This window comes from Bos indicus, chromosome X, assembly GCF_029378745.1.
Source record: "Bos indicus isolate NIAB-ARS_2022 breed Sahiwal x Tharparkar chromosome X, NIAB-ARS_B.indTharparkar_mat_pri_1.0, whole genome shotgun sequence".
NCBI lineage: Eukaryota > Metazoa > Chordata > Mammalia > Artiodactyla > Bovidae > Bos > Bos indicus.
The window spans coordinates 98815401-98828459 of NC_091789.1; the positions used below are offsets into that span (position 1 = coordinate 98815401).

General features: G+C 40.4%; 1 protein-coding gene across 14 annotated transcripts in view; it reads right to left on the reverse strand.

Annotated features, from left to right (window-relative positions):
- The window catches only part of HUWE1 (HECT, UBA and WWE domain containing E3 ubiquitin protein ligase 1), a 157328-nt gene that overhangs the window by 25768 nt on the left and 118501 nt on the right, over window positions 1-13059 (reverse strand). For 12 of the 14 annotated variants that reach the window (XM_070784000.1, XM_019955614.2, XM_019955622.2 and 9 more), the window contains 9 exons: window positions 12324-12469; window positions 11841-11907; window positions 9650-9864; window positions 6398-6609; window positions 5762-5944; window positions 2750-2922; window positions 2249-2397; window positions 1420-1495; window positions 495-593 (listed from right to left, as the gene is read on the reverse strand). In XM_070784000.1, coding sequence (XP_070640101.1) covers window positions 495-593; window positions 1420-1495; window positions 2249-2397; window positions 2750-2922; window positions 5762-5944; window positions 6398-6609; window positions 9650-9864; window positions 11841-11907; window positions 12324-12469 — 1320 coding nt within the window. The remainder of the gene's footprint in view (window positions 1-494; window positions 594-1419; window positions 1496-2248; window positions 2398-2749; window positions 2923-5761; window positions 5945-6397; window positions 6610-9649; window positions 9865-11840; window positions 11908-12323; window positions 12470-13059) is intronic. The other 2 variants (XM_019955625.2, XM_019955628.2) reach the window with 2 other exon arrangements.

The window sequence follows — 13059 nt, forward strand, 5'->3', positions numbered from 1 at the left end:
ATTTAACTCTAGGAGAGGAAGAACCAGATCTAGGGTGATTTACAGACTTACTGAGCCAGCCCCGGTTTCCTAAGAGTGCCAATCAGTGCATCAATATGCTGAGCCACGTGGCTGAATGTGGAGGCTGGCTATAGGGTGGTGCTTGAGGAGCCATGGTCTAGGACTTGGCCAAGTCTATTGGTGCCCTCTTGCCTTTCCAGCCCTACTTTGCTACTGACTGCATCCTATTGGTAAAAGGGAATCTGGAGCGATGATAGCAGGTGGGTGAGAAGAAAGTGAACCAAGTAAGAAGTGACAGACTTTTGGGCAAGCAGTAGTAACATGTTACTCGAAAAACTGGATGAGGATAAAAGTGGATGGTGTAGGTCAGCGCATGCAGACAGATGCTTCCTTATTTTGCACATGTGGGCAGCTGCCTCCAGGAAAACCCTAGTGTAGTGTCTGTCAGACGTGCAGGGCAAGAAGGGAGGCCTTTCTGGCCTCAGCACTCTCACCTTCTCGGTTGGCCTGCAAGGTGGAAGCTTGGCTGAGGTTGGAAGGAGCTTCATCCATCAGCACGTCCTCTTGTGATTCATCCTCTCCACTTCTGCTCACTGAAGGTTACAGAGCAGAGCCTTCACTGAACAACAGAGGACTTCCCTTTCCAGATTGGGTGCATCTAATGTAGCTATGTACACCCAGCAGATATCCATTCTTTTTTTTTTTTTTTTGGATGAGGGAGAAGACCTGGGTTCACTGCTGTTGACTAGCTAGGTGAGCTTGGCCAGTCACTTTACCGTCTGAGTCTCAGTTTCCTCATCTGTAAAATGGGATGATCACATCTGCCCTGCCAATCCCACTAACTGTGAAACCACAGAGGATAATGGGTGTGAAAAAGCCTTGCCAAATTTAATACATGTCTACTTCAGTTTATCATTTGATTTACTTCATCAACAAAATAAAAACACGTAACCTATACCATTGGAGCATGGTGATAGTAGAGTACCTTTGTCATTTTTCCTGAGTTGTAAAAAGGGCTATCCTTAGGGAATGCTCACTCTTTTTACACTACTGAGACTGAGAGGCAGAAAGCCCCTGGATTCACTGAAGAACTGAAAGGAAAGCGCTTTCTCATCCTACAGCCTCTATAGCCTCCTCTAAGCCTCCATGAATAAACACTCTTGATGTGCCTAATCTATTATCTATACTGATGGCCACCCCCTCCACCTCCCCTACACAGGCAACACTTCAGACCAGCCACAGGTCTGTAGACGGCTTGTGAATTTCTCATCTGTAAGACTGTCAACATCGAGACAAGCAGCAATCTAGGCTGGCTATGAGCCCTTAGGCAGAGCTGAGCAAGCAGATGATGAGAAAAAGGGTCCTCCCAAGAGAGACTGAGGCAAAGGAAGAGGCTATACTCAGTTCTGGGGCTCTCACCTATAATTGTACTGTTCCCAGATCCGCCATCCCTCTCAAGCAACTCATCTATCAGGTCCTCCAGCTCATTCTCAACCTGGAGAGAAATAGAACATATATATGGATGCACACAAGTCTATCATTGTGCTAGTGCTGAAACCCTAAAAAAAGCCAGCAAGGGAGCATATATTTCTAGGATAATATATGACAGAGGATGTTACATAAGCACCACACACTTGGTGCTAAGAGCACAGAAACTACCATGTGCTGCCAATCCACACTCAAGACTGTCTTTCAAATGGGTCCATCCCAGTTATCTGAGACCAGATTAAGTCTTTATACTCTTTAGGAATGCAGGAATACATGCAGATCTCCTTAGAGCCAGCAGCTCAGGACTGTAGGCCTCATTTCTTGCCACTGCCACCAGCTCCAGAAATTATAATGCTTTCTATAGGGTCTTTAGAAGACTGCCATTTGAATGCTCCAGTGCGAGCTGGTGCTATAGGCACAACAGTGTTATTAAGGAGCATCCATTAATGACCAGAGCCAGGTAAATCAAAGATCCTGGGCCCAAAGGGCTCAGGCAAGCTTTCTGTGTCAACATTTCATCTGTGCCTGTTTTCTTATTGAGATCAATTCCATTTCATAATATGGCGTCCTGGCCCTGTACCCACCCCTCATTTAATACGATTCAAACACATTTACTGAGCATCTACGAAGCATATTATCTGTGCTCCTCTGGAAAACAGACAGCTAATGGCAAGGGTCTAAAGTATTCACCCACCCACACCGTTAGGGGTTTGGTTTAGCGCCACAATAGGGGTATATGCTGGGTGATCTGCCTCCCTACCTGCATCTCTTGTGAACTGAGCACCTCAGGCTGCCCAGCAATCACCACTGAGTCGGTTTCAGCCTCCCCATCCATGATATCCCCATCTGCCACCTCTGTCTGAGTGACATCATGATCCTCCTCCTGCACTTCTGTTTCCCCAGGCTCGCCTGAAACAGTCAACCAACCAGCAAAATAATCAAAGAGTGCCTATGTGCGGGGCACCATGAGGAAAGCATGAAAACAATAAAGTCCCTTCCCTGGGCAAATTTACAAGTTCTCAGAGAATAAATGAATGGGTGACAAAGGAAAAGACAAGGCTACGTGTGAGGATAGCCAAACAAGGCTGCAATTTTAAGGAATTCTTTGTGGGGCAGATTCCCACACTACTATGACAGATCTGTGGAAGGCCAGCAAGTTCCCAGGGAAACAATACCAAGCCAGAACAGCTGTGATGTCATGCCCATAAAATAACTATGACCACCCGGCCAGCTCTCCAGTCCATTGGCTCTGATTCCCTACCTGGGTCCTGTTGGTTGCTATTAGAGTCCTGAGCAGCTCCTTGGGCATCCTGCTCAGACTTGCTCTTGCTAGAAGCACTCTTACTGCCAAAAAGGCTACTGGGCTGGTTCACAATCCGGGAAAGTGTTTCCAAAGGCTTCAGAGCAGCATTGACAGTGTTGGCCATGTTGGGACTGAGATAAAGGAAGATACAGAGATGAACTGAGCACAGAAATCCACACTAAAAGGAATGGAGGTTCATCAGAGTAACAACTGATTCCAGGAATGGAGCATGGAAAGTTCAAGGTGAGCCTGAGACAACTTGTTGTGCCAAATGGCCTTCAAAATCAAGTAGGCTTTAAAAAATTAATGGAGTCATTACCACAGGCCAAATCTGAGCATCAAACAAAAATAAAGATGGTAATGGATTATACACTATAAGAATGCTACCTAATAAACAGGAACAAGAAAATCAGGAAACTGTTACTTTGCAACCAACAATGTTAAGTGATCTAGGCAAAGATCACTAATGAATGCTGCTGCTGCTAAGTCACGTCCATCGTGTCCGACTCTGTGCAACCCTATAGAGAGCAGCCCACCAGGCTCCCCTGTCCCTGGGATTCTCCAGGCAAGAACACTGGAGTGGGTTGCCATTTCCTTCTCCAATGCATGAAAGTGAAAACTGAAAGTGAAGTTGCTCAGTCGTGTCTGACCCTCAGCGACCCCATGGACTGCAGCCTACCAGGCTCTTCCATCCATGGGATTTTCCAGGCAAGAGTACTGGAGTGGGGTGCCATTGCCTTCTCCGAATGAATGCTAAAACTACTGAATTAAAAAAATCTTCAGTGCACAGGATATTCACATGAACTCAAAGCCATCACCTCACAGATGACCTGTTAATTTAAAGTATGTTAGTTGCTCAGTTGTGTCCAACTCTTTGAGACCCCATGGACTATATATACCCCACGAGGCTTCTCAGTCCATGGAATTCTCCAGACAAGAACTGGAATGGATAGCCATTCCCTTTTCTAGGGGATCTTTCTGACCCAGGGATTGAAACCAGGTCTCCTGCATTGCAGGCAGATTCTTTACCATCTGAGCCACCAAGGAAGCCTTGTTATTACAAAGGGGAACTCTAACCATTAACTATGTGATCAAACTTAGCATCACCCAATAATGGGACAAATTGGCATTGTGTGTCTCCTGATGTGAAGCACTGAGAAACGCAAACACCACCTATGTAGTATTCTTGCCAAAAGAGTTTACCCTGAATCTAACCATGAAGAAACAATTAGGCAAATCTAGATTATGGGATGTTCTATAAGACATTTGACATTCTGGACTCTTAAAAACAGTCAAATGTCACAAAAAATAAGAGATACATGACAATCAAATGCAATGAGTGATGCTTACTGGATCCTTGATCAACACACTCTCCCCCAGGCTATAAAGAGAAAAACATTCTTGAAATAATTGGGTATATATTAGTATGAAGTATATAGTATCATTATATTAATGGTAAATTTCTTAGAGATAATGATGGTATTTTAGCTATGTAAGGGAATCTTTGCTCTTAGGAGACACACGCTCAAGTATTCAGGTTAACTGTCATGTTTATAAAAAACTTTAAATGATTTAGCTCATGGAGAGGAGGGGAGGGAAGAATAAAGCAGACAGTTCAGAATGCTAACCACTGGTTAATCTAGGTGAGGCATACAGTGCTCATTACACTACTTTGAGTTCATAGTTTTAAATATTTTAAAAAGTTGATGAGGTTTTATCAAAAGGACAGAGAAGCCAGCTTGAAGAGGTCCCACAAGCTCAAAGATGTAATTAAAAAGAGCATGAAGGATGAACATGCAAAGGATAACTGTAGTGATATAGTAATATATAGTATATATATAGTAATATATATATAGTAGTAAATAATTCAATCAGATTTTAAAAATCAAGGAAAATTCATGAGTCCATACGACTACTTAGAAAATAGAAAGCCAGAGCTTATATTTGAGGTGGAGTTTAACCCATTTTTGGTTATTCCATTTTGACTTACTCTCAAGATTGGTGACTGAAGGGAAAAAGTAAGTTTTTAACCTTCTCTTTTTAGTAGGAACTGTATTATAGGGTAACCAACTTTCCCTCTTGAACTGGAGCTATAGTCACAGAAAGATAGCAGCTAATAACAGAAGGAATGATGGAAAATTAGAAAGGTGTCACTGATAACCCTCTAAGAAAAAGATGCAGGCAAGTATTATCAACTGGTGTTTAGACCATTCACTAGGAACATGGTTAATAGGGAACTAGACATTTGTACAGTGCCAAAGTAACAACACAGTTTCTTTTCTACTAAGAAGGAGAAAAATATAATATGATTATCACTCTACCCTAGTGGTCAATCTTACCAGGACTAAATGGCAGTTCAAAGAGATGCATCTCCCCCTGATACAATATGAGATGTACACCATCTATGATATAACTTAGCCAATAGTGTTTAAATTGCTTCACTAAGTCTCTACCTCCAAATTTATAGCAAACAGGAATAAAGCGAACAAGTTAAACAATAATGCATATAACCAAGTGAACCAAACCTAGGAAAAATATTCTGCCGGTCTGGTCACTTCAACAAATTAATTCATGAACAACAACAATAAAATGAAAATTAAAAAAAAAATTAAGGAACCATGTTAGTATAACAGAGACTCAGGACATAACCAGATGTAATACAAGGTCCATAATTAATAATTAAGAGGGGGAGCAGCTTGGAAAAAACATTACTGATCCAGTCCAACTCTTGAGTTTGCAGCAGATGAGAGAATGAAGGCCCCCCCACCCCGCCCCAGGAAAGTGCCTTGCTTAAAATTAAAAGCAACGATACCGAGAACTCGGGTTTCCACCTACACCCAAACTTTCCCTATCATACTGGCTAACTACTTATCTGACAAGGATACATGAAACACTAGGCAAATGGAGAAGTATGCAGCATGATTAAAGAGAGAGCAAAAGTCTGGGGCTGGAGCTCAGGAATAATTTTACCTGGACAGGTCCAGGCTGTGAGGCACTCTGGCCAGGTCATTAACCAGTCCCTTCTTCAGGAAGAGTCGAATGATGTTGTTCATGCCGTTGTGTTGGGTCTTGGCTGTTGCACTGCTGTAGAAACTGGAGGTGGAGGGGCAGGACTCCATGATAGTACTGATGATACACATCACTGCCTGAAGTCTGGGAGAGAAGTTTGACATCTCTTTCATGTGAACACAGCCCATTCTTAGGCCAAGTCTTCACTAACTTGCTTCAGATAACCCTCTTCCCTTTGTGCTTCTGTCTGGAAGTAACATCTAATCAGGTAAGAACTCACTCCCTGGGTGGAGGCATTCTTCATTTTCTTCAAACATAATTTAAAAAAGTAAAGTTGAATAACCTCCTCCACTTTTTGCTTGAAGACCCTAGTAATATAAGGAAACATCCCTTTTTTCCCTCTAAGTCATTTACCTACTTTCTCCAAGTATCATTAGTCCTTTGGGTATTTTGAAGCACTAGAACTATCTGAGAACCAGAGAATGTACAGTGCCAGTATGACCAGAACTCTTGTTCAAATGCAAGGAATTCCATGGGCCAAGAATGGAGTTAGGGGGTGCTATTGCTTATCAGCACTAAGTCAGGCATGGATTTTACCTGGCATGTTTCTCTGTACTCTCAGCCATAGCCAGTGCCCTTCCCAGGGCTGCTTTTACTTCATTCACAAGGGCCACCTGGGCATCTGTGCCACTCCCTGAGGCAGCCAGGCTTGCGAGGAACAGGCGGGCCAGCGCCGGTGTGTCTTTGTCTTCTGCATTCTGGGTATGCGGGAGGAGGTGGTCCAAGACAAAAGCTAGCACACTGCAGTCCTGAAAAGTCATTAATCATGGCATTTATTCATAAGCATAATTATGCCATACTGTTTGCACATCAACAAGATGCATGCACACAGAACTGATCCTCACTCAGTTAATGATTATCAGGCCCACTTTATACATGGAAAAAACAAGCCTTAAAGGTGCAAGCTAAGTGAGTAACAAGTATAGGTTTTATGCTTCCAAATTCCGTTCATTTCTCAGAAGTTTACATATCTTCATCAATCTGAGGCCCAAAGAAACATGGCTTGCACAAATAACTTAAGTCAGTGGTGATGATTCAAGCCTTGATTCCTAATTCAATGCTACAATTACTCCACAGTTTCTAATAAATTGTAGTAGTACTGAAACCTATAATGTGCCCAGGACCCTGAGCTAAAAATTGGCAGGGGATGAGAAACACACAGCACAGTCACAGATATGGATATGCAGAAATATTTAATGCAGGGTTACCTAAAATAGCAAAAAAAGGCCCAATAATAGGGGAGAAAATTTAAGTCAGACTCCTCAACCTCTAAAAATGATTTCTGACTTGATAATTCTGTATCTTAGAAACTTAGCTCTGTTGTCATTCAAGTAGATTTTGGATCAAAACATACTGGCAATTTTGGAACTAGATACAAATGATGGTTACACAACACTGAATGTACTAAATCCCAAAACTGTATACTTTAAAATGCTTAGTTTTATGTGTATTTTACCTCAATTTAAAAAATGCATTGAAGAATTCTAGGCACTGTGAAATTAGATAGGGTGACCCTGGTTAAGACAGAACTACTAGAGATAAAAAAAATCCCCAGTAGTGAATAAAACACAAAGTTAAAACAATATTGTGAATAAAAGTATAACATTATCAGTAAAAACTGGAATAAAAGCCTTGTAATTTGCATGACAATTCCTGAGTGGAATCATGTATTCATGACTGAGTGGAAGGAATATGGATTTGAAACCACAGATCTGGGCTCTAATCCTAGTCCTGCTACTCTGCAGTGTGGTCTTGAGCAAGCTTTTGACCCCTCTGAGTCTTCTCCTTTTTCTCTTAAGGACAGCAATACTAACAACCTTGCAGTGCTGAGGGGAGGATTATCAATAGTATCTGTAAAGCACCTATGAGTATCCAGCACCCAGAAGTAGGTCACTTGACACATATTAAATTGCACAAATTAGCAATTAAATGTCTTATTCCACAAGTATGCTATTATTATAACTACAACTGGCATAAGCTTTGAAATAGATGTCTAATGTATATTTAATACACACACTCCATAAAGGACTTATATCCAGAATATATAAAGAAATTAGAAGAAGTAAGAATAAGACTTGGACACTTCACAAAAGAGAATATAGCCAAGAAAGACAGGAAATTTTAACCACAATACAATACCAGTATGAACCTATTAGAATAGTTAAAATGAAAAACAGGAATACCAAATACTGGCAAGGAGGTGAAATAATCCAAACACCTATAGGCTGTGCTGGTAATTATATAGACTGACATGACTGCTCTGGAAAACTTGACACTAGTTGCTAAAGCTTAACAGACCACCAGCAATTCCACTCCTATGCATATACCATCCAACAGAAAATACATGAATTTATGTATGAATTTATATATGTAACACACACACAAAAATCAATGAACTTACATTCACCAAGACATGTATAAGAGTGATTATAGCAATACTACTTTTTAATACTTCTAAAAGGAAAACTAGCCAAATGTCTATAAGCACTAAAATGGATAAGAAGACTGTGTTACATTCATATAATGAAATTCTATACAGCAATGAAAATAAACTACAACTACACATAAAGATGAATCTTGCAAACATGTTAAGCAACAGAAGCCAGATACAGGAGGACATACTATAAGATTCCACTTATATAAAGTACAAAGTCAATTTATGAATGTAAAATAATGTTGAGTTTATGGAAGTTCAAAGGAGAAGGGGAGATGTGCAAAGATGTGCATGGGGTAGCTTTTGTGGGGGTTCTAATGTTTTATTTGAGTGGTAGTCATCCAAGAAAAATTAATTGGTGAATCACTTAGGAGTTGTGTATTTTTGTATGTATTTTAAAGCTTGGATTAAAATAAAAATAGCTTAAAAATGGCAGCTACTTTCAGATTCTTTGTCTGCAACATGATTGCCTTTGTTCTACTCACACCCTTTACTGCTTACTAACCATAAAATAACTATGTGACTGCCAAAATAAGGTCTCCTTTGTGAAAAACCCTCCTTGGGCACCCCTCTTACATATATGGGAACATGATATGGTTTCTTAAAGTGCCCTTTCACTTGAAAAATACAACCTGAAGATAATTCTGTATCAGGACATATAAAATATGACTTCATTCTTTCCCATGCTCTACTGATGAACATTTAGGCTTTTATATTCTATTTATTACCAATACTGTTACCACATCAGGTGTCTTTGCTCAGGTGTGAATACATCTGGAAGATAAACACCAATATTGTGTATTTCATTTATTCTCCTGTCTCCTAGATACCTTTACGTAGGTGACCCACAGATACCTCTCATATTCCACATTTTCTCTTTGAACCATTTCCTCTTCTAATGAAAGATAAAAAAACATAAAACAAGAAACATCTCTTGAGTTCTTGATTTCACCTTTACCCTCCAAATCCAATCTCATCCATTTCTACTGTTAAAATCTCTCTTCAACTCATTCATTTCCCCCTCTAATTTCATCAAGATCCTATATTACCCTAGATGACTATATTAGCAGTCCTGACTGGTCTGACTACAACCTTGCCTTTTGCAGTCTCTACTAACGCAGACCAAGTGATTTTCTACAAAACAAGTAATAAACTGTAATCAGCTCATTCCTTGGCAAGTGAGCCTGATGGCTCCAAATCATGGAAAAAAAAGGTGAGCTCATTAACGTGTCTTAAGAGGCCTCTGCCTCTCAGCATTGGGCTAGCATGCATGGGTTCCTAGCAAAGTATCCAAGACATAGCAGGTATCCAAATGATGCAAGTATCAAATATTAAGCAAAAATTAGAAATATTACCTCTTTGATCAGCTCAGACTGGCCCACAGTGTAGCTGTAGTTGGCAATCAGGGTAGCAATACCAACATAGGATCTCACCAACTCTGCCAGAAGCCGAAGAATAGTGGAGGTGGGCATTAAAGGTTTGCTGCCCTTGCCTTTCTGCTTGCCTTCCTCAGAGGCCCGGTCCCCTTCTTTATCTTTCTTCCCATCCCGAGACTCCTCCGGAGTTGACACTGTTGAAAAAGAGCCAAACACTGGTTCAATTCCACACAGGAATATTGGCAAAATCAAGTCTTCGGGGGAAAGGACATCACTTCAGGCTACTAGTGCAAATTGAACACCCTCCTCCTACTGCAGTAGAAGGACAGATAACTAAGATGGTCAGGTTTCAGATGTAATCTGTGGATACAGTATGTTCACACATCTTCTGCCATTTCCCTCCTCTTATAATGTTCCAGAAATACAACAGTGCATGTTACCCTCACTAGACAAAATTCTTTAAGTGCAGGGAACGAATCTGATTACACCAAAATGAATAGTGTAGCTATTAGTATATAGTCCAACACAGCTTCCCTGGTGGATCAGTGGTAAAGAATCCACCTGCCGATGCAGGAAGCATGGGTTTGATCCCCCGGTCAGGAAGATCCCCTGGAGAAGGAAATGGCAACCCACTCTAGTATTCTTGCCTGGAGAATCCCATGGGAAGAGAAGCCTGGTGGGAGATAATCCATGGGGTTGCAAAGAGTCAGACATGACTGAGCGACTAAACAAAAACACAGTCTGTCACACAGTGGGCAATGATGTTTCCCTTGAATGATAGTACCATCATCCATACTATATACTACATATGAGCATTAAGTCCCAACAAAATGAACTAACCAATATTTTATTATTAGCCTTTTAAACTTATCTCCATGGACTAGTCTGGTATTAAGGACATCTTAACTTAGATTTCAAAGCTCTTTCCCGTCAAGAAGCAGCAGCTCTTGAACTGTCTCATCCACAGGACATTTCTAATTCTTGGCAAGTAGCCAATGGGCTCTGTTGAAGCTGCTAGAAAGCAAGAATCCACCATGCAAATGTTATAGCTAGAAGAGTGTCACTGGCACCAAGGTTCTATAATTAGTCTTAGTGGAAGCTACCAAAAGAAATATATGCAGAGGTTTCAAGAAGAGAACTAAAGGATGTTACCATAGCAACCACTACGGGGTTAAGTTACAATTCCATTGGCTTTATTTATTCATTGTATTTCCTTTTGAATTGCAGTGTAGCACAAAATTGTATCAGTTACAGGTGTATAATACAGTGATTCACAATTTTTAATGGCTATACTTCATTTATAGTTATTATAAAATATTGGTTATATTCGCTAATATATCCTCATAGTTTAGTTTATACCCAATAGTTTGAATTTCTTAATCCCCTACCCCTATACTGCCCCTGCCTAATTCTCCCCACTGGTAATCACTAGCCTGCTCTCTGTATGTTAGTATGCTTCTTTTGTTATATTCACTGGTTTTATTTTTTAGATTCCATGTAAAAGTGATGTCATACAATATTTGTATTTATCTTATTTAACTTAGCATAAGGCCCTCCAATTCCATCCATGTTGCTGCAAATAGCAAAATTTCATTCTTTTTTATGGTCAGTTCCATTAATTTTAGCATATAATGAGGGGTGGGTACAGGGTCAGGATGCCATACTATAAAATGGAATAGAGCTCAACAAGAAAACAGGCATGGGTGAAACGTTGATACAGAAAACTGGCCTGAGCCCTTTGGCCCAGGATCTTTGATTTACCTGGCTCTGGTCATTAATGGATGCTCCTTAATAACACTGTTGTGCCTATAGCACCAGCTCTCACTGGGGCATTCAAATGGCAGTCTTCTAAAGACCCTATAGAAAGCATTGTAATTTCTGGAGCTGGTAGCAATAGTAAGAAATGAGGCCTACAGTCCTGAGTTGCTGGCTCTAAGGAGATCTGCATGTATTCCTGCATTCCTAAAGAGTATAAAAACTTAATCTGGTCTCAGATAACTGGGATGGACCTTTTGTTTACAGAATGCTGAGCTCACCCCCGAGAAAGTTCACTTAGGCAAGTAAACATGACAATTATGCCTGTATTCCTCTACTGCCTGTCCAGGACACCCAGTTTCTTCAAGTTGTCCTCTCAAGGAATAAGAGCAAAAGAGAAAAGTGAACCCATTACCTTCTCCTTGGGATACCCCAGATGCGGAAGTCTCAGTGGAGGAACCATCTGCAGCAAAGACCTGACTCTATGGAAGAAGAAAACTCCTGAGCCATTATTAATTTCAAAGACAACTGTCCCCAAGTGGCAGGACTCCTTTTCAGGGTACTGGTTGTAAATGTTATTGACTCTCTTTGTCTATCTTTTAACCACATTTCCCATCTATATACTATAACCTGTGGGAAGGTATCATTATATACAGCCACTAGAAGACTGGCAGAAAAGAGAACAGAGGAAGATGAGAATGAAAAATGAATTAAAGAAACATTTCTAATCCAAGGAGAAAAAAGAAAATCCCAGGGACAACCCAATCTTCATTTTTAGAAAATGGATAATTTATAGATACATCAAAATTAACACCTTTGAAATATTCTTGGCATAAACCCTTTATCCTGTAATAGGTACCAAAAAGAGAAGGAAAATTGAAGGTTGGAACTGACTTACATTAATGGAAAATCCTGTCTGTGCATCAAAGTCACTGCTCTGACGGGTAAGTGACCGGTACTGCTGGTATACGTCATCACCCATGTCTTGCAGGAGCTGGCCAACCTCTTGAGTCATACCCCCTGGTTTAGGATCAGATTTGTCTGCTAGAAAGACAAAAACAAAACAAAACTTTTTACATTGTGCAATGTTAATGCCCATCTGGAAGCTTGGTCATTTTCCTCCAAGTTGCTACAACTGTATACATAGTAATATTGCTAGGCTTTGATCGAGAAATATAGAGAGAGCATGATTGAAAGCCTCATTCTATCAATAGTTTTGTGATTATAGGCAATGTAGTCTCCTCACTGTCCTTAGCTGTCACTGCTAAGCTTAAATGAACATACCTGACACTTTGCCTTAGTACAGTGGGAAGTCAATAAATGGATACTATAAATAGGTAGATTATTATTTTTTAGGGGGGAGGAGAGTTCAGGAGGTGGGTAAAGGTTTTCCAATTGTGGGAAAAGCAAGAAGCTTTATAAAGATCAGAGTACTGTATAAATGAAAAGCACTGAAGTAAAGACTCAGATTTTCTTGACTTGCTAAATGCACTACTCATTAACTTTTGGCAATTCTGTGGGACCTATCAAATAAGTATGTCATGAATAAAATCCAGAAGTATCTGACTGGAATAGAACCTTGGGTTCCAAGGAATTCATTTTTCACTTTCCCAGTACTTAAAAGCAGCACCTTA